This window comes from Ipomoea nil, unplaced genomic scaffold, assembly GCF_001879475.1.
Source record: "Ipomoea nil cultivar Tokyo-kokei standard unplaced genomic scaffold, Asagao_1.1 scaffold1074, whole genome shotgun sequence".
NCBI classification, from domain to species: Eukaryota; Viridiplantae; Streptophyta; class Magnoliopsida; order Solanales; family Convolvulaceae; genus Ipomoea; species Ipomoea nil.
This window is the reverse complement of record NW_017617502.1, coordinates 248,042-263,082: the sequence shown is the minus strand read 5'-3', so window position 1 is coordinate 263,082 and position 15,041 is coordinate 248,042. Positions and strand designations below refer to the sequence as shown.

The window sequence follows — 15,041 nt, the reverse complement described above, 5'->3', positions numbered from 1 at the left end:
AATGTGAAATTATGAATGTAAAGTTATGAAGTTATGGATGTGTAGTTATGCAATTCTGGATGTATAGTTATGAAGTTATGGATGTGTAGTTATTCATGCAATTCTGAATATATAGTTATGAAGTTATAATTTCACATTCTGAATGTATAGTTACGAAGTTATGGATGTGTAGTTATGTAACTCTGAATGTATAGTTATGAAGTTATGGATGTATAGTTCAAATTATGCACAACATAACGCCGTTAACGACAATCGAAACTGATTTTTTTTTTTTTAAGTTGAACGTCAAAACGACGTCGTTTTTGCAACCGTGTGCACCATGCATAGTGCACACGGTTGCACAGCATAACTACTCGTCACGTACCTACTATGTCCGAGTACGTCGGATGATAAGCGGAAACAAGCCCATTTTATTTATGATAACGTATCAACTTTGGCAAATTATTGTGTGGACCATGGTCCACACAATGTTATGTGGACCATAACAAAAAGTACATTTTAATATACTAAATCTACATTATTTTTGTACTGAATGTACATTATACAATATAATGTACACTCAGAATAAAAATAATGTACATTCCATGAATATAATGTACATTATTTTTGTACTGAATATACATTATTTTTTTACTAAATGTACATTATTTTACAGTATGCAAAATATGATCCACACAAATACCACATAATTTGTGTGGACCATTGATCAAATTTCAATGTCCTTATCCAAAGTTTGATCCATTCAGATACATAGATGGGCCGAAACAGCCCATTTAATGTCTCTCTCTCTCTTTGGGTGCGAATGTCTCTTTCTTATTAGTTTAGAGCATGCTAGTTGTTCATATACAAGTATCCTACCTTTAGGGATGTTTGGTTCATGAAATATTAAATTACTTTGGAAAATGTTAAGACTCAAGGTGATTGGGAAGGTTTGTCTTTTTGGTCAAAGGTTTATTGGGCAAAGTGTAATTGGAGCCCTAGAGATCAAGTTTGGAGTCAAAGGTCAAGTAGATCAAGAGTTTTGAGGTCAAAATGTAAAGAAGTTAGAAGTATGAGGTGACAAGGTCAAGCGGGGAGTTTATTATGTTAAGACGCAAAGACTGGAGAGATATGATGCAAAGTGAGGAATGACGAAAGTTTGGGGACCGAAGTGAGGTAAAGCATAAATATAGAATGCCAGGGCGCAAAGGTATGGAAAAGAGCTCAAATAGCTTAAGATGTGTTTAGCATACAAGAAAATGGGCAAAGGTGCATGAAAGAAGGAAAAAGTGAGCGGTGGGAGGGGGCTCAGACCCCGCACGACCGGTCGAGGCGCAGGCCACTATAGAGCAACACTAGCGGCTATCGATCGCTCGTTGGGGTGAGGCACCCGAGGTGGCCTTATCCCTTCGCCCTTTGGGAGTAGTATAAGGTAGGGGGGTTTGTCATCTCCAGACATTAATTTTTTTAACCCAATATCTCTACCTATTCTGGTGTTGGTCTTAATGGGTTGTTTTTGTGATCTAGCTTTGTGGTATGTCTTAGTGGCTGATACTTTCCAATTGGCTTTCTCGTTGGTCAAAGCCCACTTTGGTTGAACTTGAAGATTGTACTACTTAGACCTGAATTGTTATTTTGTTTTACTTGTACTATTGTAATCTAGTTATTGTGCTTTAAGGGACTTTGAGTCTGTGAATGTAATATAGTCTTTTTCCATCCCTATCTTCTCACATCAATCTAGTTTTATGGTGGATTCAGTCCATTAAAATTTATCATTGGCGCTAGTTGTGTGACCGCTACGAAAAGTACATGTTCCTAAACTCTACCCAAATTACAAATCCATTTTTTCTCCACCAAGCAATAAAATATATCAAGATGGTCGGATCAATAAATCAACAATTTAATTTGAAGACTTGTGGGAGCAACTTGGATGGTAGGAGAGAGGGTTTTCCTGCTCTCGAAGGTCAATACCACCACCAAAAGAAATGAGGCAACAAACTAGTACCCTTGCACGTTGAGGTGGATGCCCCAAGGAGCTAACCTGGGCCTCTCAGGGCCCAGGCATGACATCCAACCATTGGCCCAAGAGTTGGCCAAATGATAGACGTTTAGATGACATAGTTGAAAAAAAAAAATTAAAAAAAGCAAACGCGTAAGAGCCAATCGGACATCACGCAAGGAAAGTTGTGAATAGGCTAGTTGAGTCGGTTGGGGCCTAATGCCAAGAAGACGACCAGTATTGAGTGGGCCAATTGGCATAATCTTCCTTATATTCTCCAATTACTGATTCTTTTCTATTTTCCTTTTTAGCGGTAACATCATCATCATTATTATTGGGAAGTTAAAAAGGAGAATTTTGTTTTTATTCTTCTAAAGGCTGAACCCCAACCCTAAGGGGCCCAAACTGAACATTAATCACAGAGGCTAGACCGGTGTTCACTGGGCACAAGGAGCCCCCCTCACTTTGAGAGGTTGCTCCCACACTGCCGCCCCTAAGGGGCCCCAACTGAGCATTAATCACAGAGGCTAGACCGGTGTTCACTGCGCACAAGGAGCCCCCCTCACTTACTTCCCCAACTGAACATTAATCACAGAGGCTAGACCGGCGTTCACTGCGCACAAGGAGCCCCCCTCACTTACTTCCTCACTTTGAGAGGTTGCTCCCACACTGCCGCTGGTGAGACTCGATCCCTGGTCATTCTTCCAAAGGGATTTTGTTTTTATTAATTGTATAGATTGGAGTAGTGATGAAATAATATTGTTGAATGGGGATATAATATTGTCTTATTGTATTACGAATAAGAATTTTAATGTATAATTGTATTACACTATTTTTTACAATATTACGCAAACCTTAATAGTATAAGACTATTTTGGGCGGGTAGTTAAAATTAATGATTTTATTTTTTATTAATAGTATAGATATAGATATATGGGTTTTTTGAATTTACCGATTTTTTTTCCATCTAAATTATTAATAACCCGATTCTTTTTCATTTTTTCGCATGATCTTTCTTATATTCTCCAATTACTTATTCTTTTCCCTTTTTCCTATTTTAGCGGTAACCTTATTAATTTTATTATTAAGTGTTTGGCAATAAGTTAAAACGAGGGATTTTATTTTAATGAATAGTTTAGATTCTTCTTCATTTTTTTTTTTTTTTTTGCATAATCTTTCTTATATTATCCAATTACTGATTCTTTTCCATTTTTAGCGGTAACCTTATTATTATTATTATTATTATTAAGTGTTTGGGCGAGAAGTTAAAAATGAGGATTTTGTTTTTATTCATAATATAGATTAAGTGTTTGGACGGGAAATTACAAAGGAGGATTTTGTTTTTATTAATACTATAGACTATAGATTGGAGTAGTGACGGAATAATATTCATGTTGTATTACGAATATGAATTTTAATGTAGAATTGTATGATGAATAGGAACATATGAAATAATATATTCTATTATAAATTGTATTACACTATTTTACAATATTACGCAAACCTTAATAGTATATGACTGTTTTGGGCGGAAAGCTAAAATGGAGGATTTTGATTTTATTAATAGGAGTTAATTCCATTTTTGTTCTTCGATTTATAGGTGGCAAACCACTTTTAATACTTTTTTTTTATCATAACATTCCTTTTTGGTCTTATAATATTATGGTGACATGATCAATTTTGGTCCTCTATCAAAAAAATCATTGAAAGTGCGTTAAATACAACAACATTTCGCTATTCAATTATGAATTTTTTTTCAAAAAATAAACATAAAATATATAATGGGTCAACACACTTTGTATTAAAAAGATCAAGATTTCCTTATATTTAATGAAATTTCAACGATTTTGTTGATAGAGGACCAAAATTGGTCATGTCATAATAATACTAGGACCAAAATGAGATGTTTTGATAAAAATGGAATAAGAGTGGACTGCCACCTATAAATCTAGAACAAAAAATGAAATTAAATCTTATTAATAGTATAGATAGATGTGCTTCTTGAATTACGGATTCTTTTCCATATAAATTATTAATAACCGATTTTTTTTCATTTTTTCACATAATCTTCCTTATATTCTCCCATTACTGATTCTTTTTCCAATTTTCCTATTTTAGCGATAACCTTATTATTTTTATTATTAGGTGGTTGGACGGGAAGTTAAAAATGAAGATTTTATTTTTATTAATAGTATATGTTGCATCAGTTAAATTTATGAAAAATTATGTCACATGTCATAGTTATGCATTCTTGAAATATTTTATTTTATAAAAAATTTGATAATCTATATTCGCTAGAATACCAAATAATAATTTAATAAATTTTTTAAACACTAATTTAAAAATACACATTAAACATTAAACTATTCACGCAATGGGCATGCGATAACTAAGAATAAAAATAAAAATTCCCTTCCCATTTTTGAATAAAAGGTCCATTCCGACTTTGAACCAAAGGCCCATATATATATATGTGTACATTTGTTTATAATTATTACAATTATAATTCACCGTCAGGCTGGGCTTGATAACTGATCCCCCGTTATCTTCCACCCTTTCCTTTTCATTTTAATCCTCTTCGATTGAGTTTTTCGTGTTCTGGTTCCTCGGAGCAAGTTCTGGGATCGATTGAGGAATAAGATCGAGGTTCAAGAACATGGTTGAGACCAGAAGAAGTTCCTCTTCCTCCAAACGCCCCCTCCCTTCTCCGTCTTCACCTCTACCCAATGGAAAGCGGTCCAAGGTTAGGGTTTGGGTTTCTCTTAAAGTCTTAGATATATGTATATATGTATATGTGTGAACATATGTATGCTTGTATTGAATATATATCATATATGCGCATAAATGGATTTATTGAATTCTTTGGAATTGGGTTTAACTCGACGGTTTTGTAGGCGACGGAGTCGTTGTCATCCACTGATGACATGCTCGGAGAGAAGACACCGGGTGCGGTGAATGAATCAGGGCCGGAATCCGCGGAGCAAGAGATTCGATCAGCTGATCTGGATGGTGCCAGTGCTCTGAAGTCGCCGGAGGCGCCGGTTCCTGAGAAATTGCCTGAGGCTCCCCTTGGTGGTGAGCCTTTGGTATCGCCAATGATTCTGGGTGGGGATCGTTTTTCCCCTGCATGTGCTTTGGCTTTTTGAAATTTTTTCTTTTCTGTTTTTTTTTTCATTCCTGGGGAGCTTCTTAACTTTTTGGCTTTGGGGTGTAGGTGATTCTGCTATTGATGTGGATAAGGTGAAGGCAAATGGGTCTGCATTGAATAGGGGAAAAAAGCGGCAGCTAAAGTCTAATCTTGGGACCGCATGGGGAAAGCTGCTTTCTCAGTATCCACAAGTAAGTTTCACTAAATTTTTCCTTTAAACAGATTAGTAGTGAGATTGTGAGAAGCTTCAAGAAGAGGAAAGATGTGGTTTTTGAACTCTGCTAGACCTGGGATGTATCTTATAATAAATATGATGTTGTTGTACACTATGCTTACTAGTGCACTGGTAATGGAAGTTTTGTTTTCAAGAGTCTGCTTTTTTGTTTTCAAGACTGGAACTTTGTACAGACTAGGCATCTAATGACCTTTCTTTCCACAATTTATTTACTCTCTTCGATGAATCTTGCTTACTGAATTTATATTCCTATATAATAAGAAATTTCATTCTTGATGTTACTTTCCAGAATTCCCATGTTCCCTTGGATCAATCTACTTTTACTGTTGGACAAGGCCGCCAATGTGATTTGTGTGTGGATGATCCATCTGTTAGTAAATCCTTATGTAATCTGAAGCACATCCAGAGAGAGGTAATCTTGTCCATGTCTATTAACTTGTATGTTTTTCTTCATTTCATAGACATTTGTGAATTCCCAAATTACTGTTCAAGATTGATTTTAGCTGTGTTCTTTACTGAATGTTTTTCTTAGAAAGGAAATTCCATCACATTACTTGAAATAAGTGGGAAAAAAGGTTGTGTACAAGTAAATGGTAAGATTTATCCAAAGAATTCTACTGTGCCATTGAATGGAGGTGATGAGGTGATTTTTGGCTCTTCTGGCAAGCATGCTTATGTATCCTTTATGAATACTCACGTCATTATAATGTCATTGGTTTCTTTTACATTTTTATATGCATTTTGGATGTAAAAACAGATTGCTTGTTTCCTTTTGGTTAAAAAAAAGGCAGATTTCTTAACTTAATTTTAGATCTTTCAAAAGTTTACCAATGAAGACATATCAGCTGCAAGCATGCCACCTTCAGTTAGCATCTTAGAAGCCCATAGTGGACCTGTGAAAGGAGTTAATTTTGAGGCGAGGTCAGGGGACCCCTCTACTGTAGCAGTTGCATCTACTTTAGCTTCTTTATCAAATCTTAAGAAAGAGTTGTTGCTTCTACCTCCATCAGTTTGTAATGACAATGATATAAAACAAGGGCCTGAAATGCCAGCACTACCAGTTGCTAGTGGAGAGCCAGATAAACATGATTTAGACTCTGACATGAAGGATGTTTCTGATCATAATGATGTACCACTTGATGAGAAGTCAGGTGCTATATCCCCTGATTCTGGCAATGACAACTTGAATCTTGAGAATGGTGCAATAGATTCTTATGATGGAGAAATTGGGAAGGTGACTGGGGCACCTCAGGAACTGAGGCCACTCATTCGTATGCTTGCTGGATCATCTACTCCTGAGTTTGATCTGAGCGGTAACATATCCAGAATTATTGATCAAAGGAGAGAGCTTCTTAAGGATTTTGATCCTCTAATTTCAATGTCAACCAGGCGTCAAGCTTTTAAAGATGGGCTGCAACAAACAATACTTGATTCCAATAATATTGAAGTCTCATTCGAGGATTTTCCTTATTACTTGAGGTGAAAACATCAATCTCAACAATATGTCATGAATGATGCATTAATATGGTGGGGGTATTTTGTTATGCTATTCTTTGTAGTTCAGATGGTAGAATTAATATTTATGGACTATATTGATATTTATACCCCAAATTGTGTATTTAAAATACTAATTAGAATCCTTTTACAACTCGGACCTATCATATCAAATTACAACCTGGACCTATCATATGAAATTACATCCAAACTCTAAAAACTCGATGCTTATGTTAGTTTTTGTACTATTCTTGAATCATTAGTTTTCTTGTGCCCCATCAATGTTTATCGATATGTTCATTAACATGTATAGGCTGATAGAAAGAATCTTTTTTATTTTTTATTTTTTATTTTGTTTGTTTCTGTATTTTGAGTATGGAAATTGTAGATTTCTTAGATCAGTTTTTCATTGAACTTTATTTTTCTTTATTCCTTGATTTTTAAACTAGGCTAAATATTTCTTGTCTGATGTTTTTAGTTATAACTACTTTCAATCACTTTTCCATTTCCTCATATTAGTGTTGTTTCTTTTATTTTTTTATTTTTATAAATTATAATCATGTTCTTCATTAAATGTATTATTGTTTATGACAGTGAAATAACAAAGAATGTTCTGATTGCTTCAACTTACATACATTTGAAGTGCAATAAGTTTGTAAAGTGTGCCTCTGAACTCCCCACAGTATGCCCAAGGATTTTGTTATCAGGTCCAGCAGGTAGTGCCTCTGTTTTATTCTACTAATGAAAATTCATGGAAAAATGGCAGTTTTAGTCCTTAAATTATATGGAAATATCTCTCTCAGTCCTTTAGTTATTTTTGTAGCCACTTTAGTCCTTCCCGATCATTAACCAAAATTGCACTTCCCTATTATCAGTTATCACACTTCAAAGACTTAACACATTGTGAACTGTAGCATAGAACCATGATCCATGGCTCAAGGACTAAAAGTATCACTTTGGGGAAAACTGAAGGACTAAAAGTGGTTAACTTAAGGACTGAATCAGCTATTTTCCTTATAACTGAAGGACTAAAATTTCCATTTTTCCAAAATTCATTATTTAGTAATCTTCTGTTCTGATCCACGACCCTCTCTTTTCAAATTTTACAGGCTCAGAAATCTATCAGGAGACGTTGGCTAAGGCACTTGCTAAGTATTTTGGTGCTAGGCTTCTAGTAGTTGATTCTCTTGTATTGCCTGGTGTAAGATTTCTTGTTTTGATTTTATTTTCAATCGATTCCCTTTAACTTTTCCATTTTGTTTCATTCTATAATTTTTTTTACCTCACACTTCCAAAAACTATGCAGGGATCAGCAAAAGAACTTGATCCTGTCAAAGAGGCCCCAAAGCCTGAGAGAACAGGTGTGTTTACTAAACGGGCCGCGCAGGCAGCTGTACTACGCTTCAATAAAAAGCCAGCTTCAAGTGTAGAGGCAGATATAACTGGTGGTTCTGCTATAAGTTCTCATGCTCAGACTAAGCAGGAGGCTTCTACTGCCTCATCAAAGAACACATTCAAAACTGGTACACTAATTGTTATTTTTTATTAATAAAATCATTGTTTTCAACATTTAAAATGTAAGCTCATATTTTCTATGCTACATGAACTTATTTCCTGGAGAATTTAAGCTGTCATTGTTTTCATCTTGATCAACATGTATTATCTTGTCAGGTGATCGTGTGAAGTATGTTGGCCCTTTACCAACGGGGTTTTCTCTGCAAACTCCTGCAAGGTAGCTGCTTAGCCGATAGGATTTATCTATGCAGATGTTTGGGAAATATTTTCTTTTTCACCCTTTAGAGCATTTCTTGTTATACATACTTTGTATTTTGTATTCTGCAAATTATGTTGATGACGTGCTAAATTTGTAGTTATTCCTGCTTAAGTACTTCCTCTGCATTTTCTTGAGTGTCCTACATCTTAGAGAAGAGTTCATGGTTTCCTTGTTTGAAATTTTAGTCTCTATATTTCATTTGCAATATCTTAAAACTTTTACGTAAGGCACTACCTATGTTTGTGATTGAATAACAAAACAGCTAGTTATCCATGGACCATGATCATCTATTGCATTCAATTCATGATTATTACTTGCTAGTATTACTTTGATTAGTTTTCAATCAGAGAGGGGCTTTGTTAGCAATGTGTGTTGATTGCTTTTCACTTGTCAAAAAGTATTTTAAAAAACAGGTATGTAAGTTTAGTTAATATATAGCTGATGCCAATGACATTGGTTGTAAAACAATGTGCTTGATTTTGTTTTATTTACCTGATTGCCTTGTGGCTGGCTATTTTATTTTTGTTGCTTGATGAGAAATGCACAACTTTTCTGTTGTTGAACTTTACCTTATAATTAGAAAATAGATGTAGAAAAATTCCTAGCTCCTTCATGTGTTGCTGTAGGGGTCCAGCATATGGATATAAAGGCAAAGTGCTTCTAGCATTTGAAGAAAATGGGTTTTCAAAGATAGGGGTCAGATTTGATCGATCAATTCCTGAAGGCAATGATCTGGGTGGTCTCTGTGAGGAGGATCATGGATTTTTCTGTGCTGGTACGTTTTTGCTTTTAGATATCCTCCATGCCTCTTTGTATTTTGTTGCTCTAGTCTGTTAGAGTAATTGACTTTATTTCCTTGGTGGAATTTGACTCTGCTTGTACAGCGGACTTTCTGCGCTTAGATAACTCCAGTATTGATGATCTTGACAAACTTGCAATCAATGAACTTTTTGAGGTATGTGCCATTTATTTCGCATGTAACCTTGGTTGTATACAAAGTTGTTTATCCCTTGAAGGTTTTTAACACAAAATGTGCTGTTTGTAGGTTGTTTCCCAAGAATGTAAAAGTAGTCCTTTAATTTTGTTTGTGAAAGACATAGAGAAGTCTATGGTGGGAAATCCTGAGGCATTTTCAGCATTCAAGCTTAAGCTTGAAAAATTGCCAGAGAATGTTGTTGTGATAGCATCCTATACCCAGACAGACAACCGCAAGGAGAAAGTATGAATGGGTGCTAAAGCATCTTAAAATATTTGTTATTCTTTTGGTAAAATTTTCGTTTCTTACCTAACACCTCACAGTACTGATATATTTGCCAGTCTCATCCTGGTGGGTTTCTGTTTACAAAGTTTGGGAGCAACCAGACCGCATTACTTGATCTTGCTTTCCCGGTAATTCTTTTTGGTTTATTTAATTGGATGATCCGTATAATGAATTGCTTTCCTCATTATTTCATTGTGTTTCCTTGGTTGGTTTGATGATTGATTGTGTGTTTTTGTTAGTTTTTCTCTGATTTATTTTGCAATCTCTCTTCTTGAGTTTGTTCTCAGACATGATGATAAAAGATTTAGGCTTAAAAATGGTACAAATGGAGAAAAAGAAATGTAAATATTCCCATTTGATAAGGTGGTAATACTACTTACTAGTGGAATAGGAGTTGTATTCAGCAATTGATAGCTAATGAGCCTTGTTATTTTTAATCTTTACATCTGTTTTATTGGGGACACAACTGGAATGTTATTCTATCCTATCAAAGCCTTAATATTTTTTTTCACGACTTTGGGATGTTTTCAATTAGCATTTGTCTTTGAATAATAGATTCAGGGTTCAGCGCCCAGAGTGCAGCTCCAGTAATTGTAACAAAAGTAAATCCTATAGAAATTTAGAATTCATAATTATTTCCCACTATGATGCCAATGTGAATGGATATTACTGATCTCGATTTGCAGATTGGGGCAAAGTTTGTTCTTTTTTTTTAGTAATGGTACATGATAAATTGATAATTGATCAAATATTAATGCTCCTTTTTTACTCGGTGATAAATATGTGATAAGAAAGTCACTATTAAGTGAATTTTCTCATACTGACATGTGGTATGTGTATGCGCATGTATGTAGTAGTCAAGTGGCAGGGGTAGGATATTTATCACATTGAACCAAAATTCTCCAGTCCACCCTGCTGTTTTCCCCATTATTAATGTTATAGAAATGTGTTGTCCTCTATTGCAGGATAATTTTGGTAGATTGCACGATAGAAGCAAAGAAACACCCAAGGCCATTAAGCAGCTCACCCGCCTATTCCCAAACAAAGTGATGATACAAATCCCTCAAGTAAGCCTTTTTTCATGTTTGACCTTGTAAGGTTTTGCTGTGACTCCTGTGAGTTTATCATGGAATAATTTGATGTTGCTGGTCACTGTGGCAGGATGAAACACTACTATCAGACTGGAAGCAACAGTTGGATCGAGACATTGAAACTATGAAATCTCAATCAAATGCTGTTAACATTCGCAATGTGAGTCTTCACTTCTGAATAAATTCAGGGTAATATGATCTCAATTAACATTCACATGTTATGTCAATAGCCATCCAGAAAGAGGCTTGGTAACTCGCATTTTTTATAACCTGAGAATCCTTGTGGATGGGGCTTCTTGTTGATCATTTTCTGAATTTTATGCATTCAAATTGGAGTGCTTTTATTTTTATTTTTGAGTTTTAAGATTTCATTTGGAATATTGATGAAGTCATTACTTCACAAAGTAAGAACATTTAAGAAGAGTACTTATGGTGATTTTTAATAATCTTAATTGCTTATAGAATCTGTTTGAGAAAAAGTGACATGTTTGTTAATCTTTTGTGTATCTTCGATAAACTGACTTTTGGGAGTCTCTATATTTTTATATGTCCTTATAATTCTAGGTCTTGAATCGAGTTGAGCTTGATTGTCCTGACATTGAAACATTATGTATAAAAGATCAAGCATTGACGAATGAAAGTAAGTATTCTATCCTAAGTGGAATTCTGAGATTGGCTAATATGCACTTTATGACTTCAATTGAAACTTTCATTTTAACTTTGATAGGTGTGGAAAAAATTATTGGCTGGGCTTTGAGTCATCACTTTATGCATTCTTCTGAATCTTCTACCAAAGAGGGCAAACTGGCGATCTCCAGTGAAAGGTTATCCCGTGTTCCTCTTCCTTCAGTGCCATTAAGCATGTGTCAGAAGACGCACTTGAGTGTATATTTTCTCTTTAATGAATCACCAAACTTCTTTTGGCTTATTTCAGCATTAGGTATGGGCTTAGTGTCTTGCAAGGCGTTCAAAACGAAACCAAGAGTGTGAAAAAATCTCTTAAGGTGATGATTGCTTGAACTTTTTTCTTTTATGTTTCTAAATTTTTTATTGTTATTTGAAGGCATTCCCATTGTACATTACATGAAATTGACATGATTTCTGAGGTTTCAGGATGTGGTTACTGAGAATGAATTTGAGAAGAAACTACTTGCCGATGTTATTCCACCCAGTGATATTGGAGTTACTTTTGACGACATTGGGGCCCTGGAAAATGTGAAGGATACTTTGAAAGAATTGGTCATGTTGCCTCTTCAAAGACCAGAGTTGTTTTGTAAAGGACAGCTGACCAAGGTAAACCAATCTGTTTTTTATTTTTTATTTTTATTTTTTTTTTTTTAATTTTTTAATTTACCTATCTTTCAGGTTATTTATATTTCCTCTAATTTATTCTTGCAGCCTTGCAAGGGGATATTGCTTTTTGGACCTCCGGGTACTGGTAAGACTATGCTTGCAAAAGCAGTTGCAACTGAAGCTGGTGCAAACTTTATTAACATATCAATGTCAAGCATTACATCAAAGGTAATTTAAGTTTTGGGTTTTACTTTTTATGGAAAAATAACCTAGCCCTTGCATTTGAATAATTCTTCTTCTACTTATGTTTCATTCATACAGTGGTTTGGTGAAGGAGAGAAATATGTCAAAGCAGTCTTCACTTTAGCTAGTAAAATTGCTCCAAGTGTTGTTTTTGTCGATGAGGTTGGTATTCCGTTCTCTTTAATTAGTCAATTCTCAAATTGTAATAGACATCACCAGGTTCTTTACATGTGTGTATGTGTATGTGTATATATCTATATTATATATTTTTATATATTTATTTATTGTTATTTTAATTAATTATTTATAGTTATTTATTTATTTTGATTCCATTTCCTATTTACTACCAAACAAAGTGACTCCTACTTAAACCCATTACCATTACCAAGTATTTGATTCCCATCATCATTCTGATTCCAATGTTTAATTCAAACACACCCTTTGTTCTTAATTTGATGGTTCCTACTCCTACCTATCCCCTTGTATTACCACAATCAGGGCCGGTTTTTGAAATTTTGTGGCCCCGTTCTTATAAATAAATGAGGTCTTACCAAAAGTATAAGTGCAATCTTTAAAACCAATACCGTAAAATATATGACTCTTCTTTTTAGTTACAGAATGGTTTTGCCATGCTTAATTAATTAGGTCCTAATTATTAGGAGAGAGAAGTGATTTGGGAAAAAACTAATGAGTTTTAGGATTAATAGTAGATTCTTTTTATTTCTTATGTAGCTAGGTCAAAAATAAATATTTGGCCCTCTAAAAATTGAGCCTATGCTGTTGCCCATCTTGCACGCCCTAAAATCCGGTCATGACCACGACCACTTTTTTCTTCAGGTAGACAGCATGTTAGGGAGACGGGAAAGTCCTGGAGAGCATGAAGCTATGCGCAAAATGAAGAATGAATTCATGGTGAACTGGGATGGTTTGCGCACGAAGGACAAGGAACGAGTGCTTGTACTTGCTGCAACCAATAGACCCTTTGACCTTGATGAGGCAGTTATTAGGAGGCTTCCTCGAAGGTAGGGTTGGGTTGGATGCTTTTTCCTTTGGTTTTATGCAATGAATGTATAAGAGTATACTAATTTCAATTCCACTCTAAATGTTGTCTAGGTTGATGGTTAACTTGCCTGATGCTCCAAATAGAGAAAAGATTTTAAGAATAATATTGACCAAGGAAGAGTTAGCTCCTAATGTTGATCTAGATGCAATTGCTAATATGACTGAAGGGTATTCGGGAAGTGATTTGAAGGTTTGGCCATTTTTACTGTCACATTTGAGCTTAGTGGAGGCAAAAATAAATAATGATCTTTGCTTATTATATTTGACTATATCTGTATTGCGTTTGTGACTTTTCTTCTACAGAACCTGTGTGTGACTGCAGCACATTGCCCCATAAGGGAAATTTTGGAGAAGGAGAAGAAGGTTCGGATTCTGTTATACTTAAGTTCCAAAATTGTTTTTAACATTCACCTAAAGAAAAGAATTGGCTGTAAAATTTTCTTCATTTTGTGCAATTTTTTACACGTGTGCAGGAGAAAGCCTTGGCAATCTCGGAAAACAGACCATTACCTGCATTGCATAACAGCTCTGATATTCGTCCTCTTAACATGGATGATTTTAGATATGCACATGAGCAGGTATGTTAGTTTGAAACAGATGCCCATTTGGTATTAGATAATAGCGTGAATTTGCCAATGACCTTGTGGTCTATGGCACGAAGTGGCTCTCCCAAAATGGGAGGTCATGGGTTTGAGCCCCAGGGGAGGGGGGGCAATATTGACTCTTTGTGCTTCAGTAGGTTGAGAAAGTAGCCATTGTAACAGAGTCAGTAGAACTATAAAAAAGAAAAGAAAAGAAAAGATAATAGCGTGAATTTGAGAGGATATGCTAAATTATTATGTTAGTTTGTAAGGCAGAGAGTTTTGATGATTGTCGGTGTCACGTACTGCAGGTGTGTGCGAGTGTGTCATCAGAGTCGACAAATATGACCGAGCTTCTCCAGTGGAATGAATTATACGGAGAAGGCGGGTCGAGGAAGAAAAAAGCTCTCAGCTACTTCATGTAGGGGGGGGGCGGGAGAGATGTGCGAGAAATGTATAGGCTGCTGCTGCTTATTAAATTAGTTCATTGTTCATCCCATCGGGGACCTGTGCGCGTGGGAACTCCATTTTCAGGTCCCTTTTAGCTCCAGAAATTCTTTCGGTTCAGTTCCAGTTCCTCATTGTGTATCATAGTTTGTCTATAGGTAATTTACTTCCCAGAATGCATAGCAAGCAAGCTTGCTCGCTCTAAAGTATCTTTGCCCAAATCTTTCATTTTTGCTTTTTGCTAGATCTCATTCTATTGTGGATGTAACGTATATACACTTGCAAAGAAATCTAATAAGCACCATTTTATTGAATTTTCTGCTAAATTACTTGCTTTGTTTTTTGAGTTTTGAGTTTTGAGTTTTAGGTTATTTCATTATTTTGATTTTTATTAAAAAGATATGGGGATGTTTGATGATAGATGTATATAATGA

General features: G+C 35.2%; 1 protein-coding gene across 2 annotated transcripts; it reads left to right on the top strand.

Moving 5' to 3' along the window:
* Window positions 1-4,476: 4,476 nt before the first annotated feature.
* On the top strand, window positions 4,477-14,933 carry LOC109182752. 2 transcript variants are annotated; one of them, XM_019332930.1, is made up of 27 exons: window positions 4,477-4,721; window positions 4,873-5,083; window positions 5,193-5,317; window positions 5,651-5,773; window positions 5,894-6,037; window positions 6,173-6,840; window positions 7,450-7,571; window positions 7,965-8,056; window positions 8,162-8,378; window positions 8,527-8,587; window positions 9,256-9,404; window positions 9,514-9,584; window positions 9,675-9,848; window positions 9,947-10,018; window positions 10,856-10,957; window positions 11,052-11,141; window positions 11,546-11,621; window positions 11,709-11,805; window positions 11,916-11,985; window positions 12,095-12,274; window positions 12,380-12,502; window positions 12,596-12,679; window positions 13,355-13,539; window positions 13,631-13,769; window positions 13,883-13,942; window positions 14,053-14,157; window positions 14,472-14,585. In XM_019332930.1, the coding sequence occupies exons 1-27, from the start codon at window positions 4,635-4,637 to the stop codon at window positions 14,583-14,585; spliced, it is 3,741 nt and encodes a 1,246-aa protein (XP_019188475.1). In that variant the 5' UTR covers window positions 4,477-4,634. The 2 variants fall into 2 exon arrangements, with proteins under 2 accessions (XP_019188475.1, XP_019188474.1); XM_019332929.1 differs by having other exon boundaries at window positions 4,478-4,721; window positions 9,223-9,404; window positions 14,472-14,933.
* The last annotated feature ends 108 nt before the right edge of the window (window positions 14,934-15,041 follow it).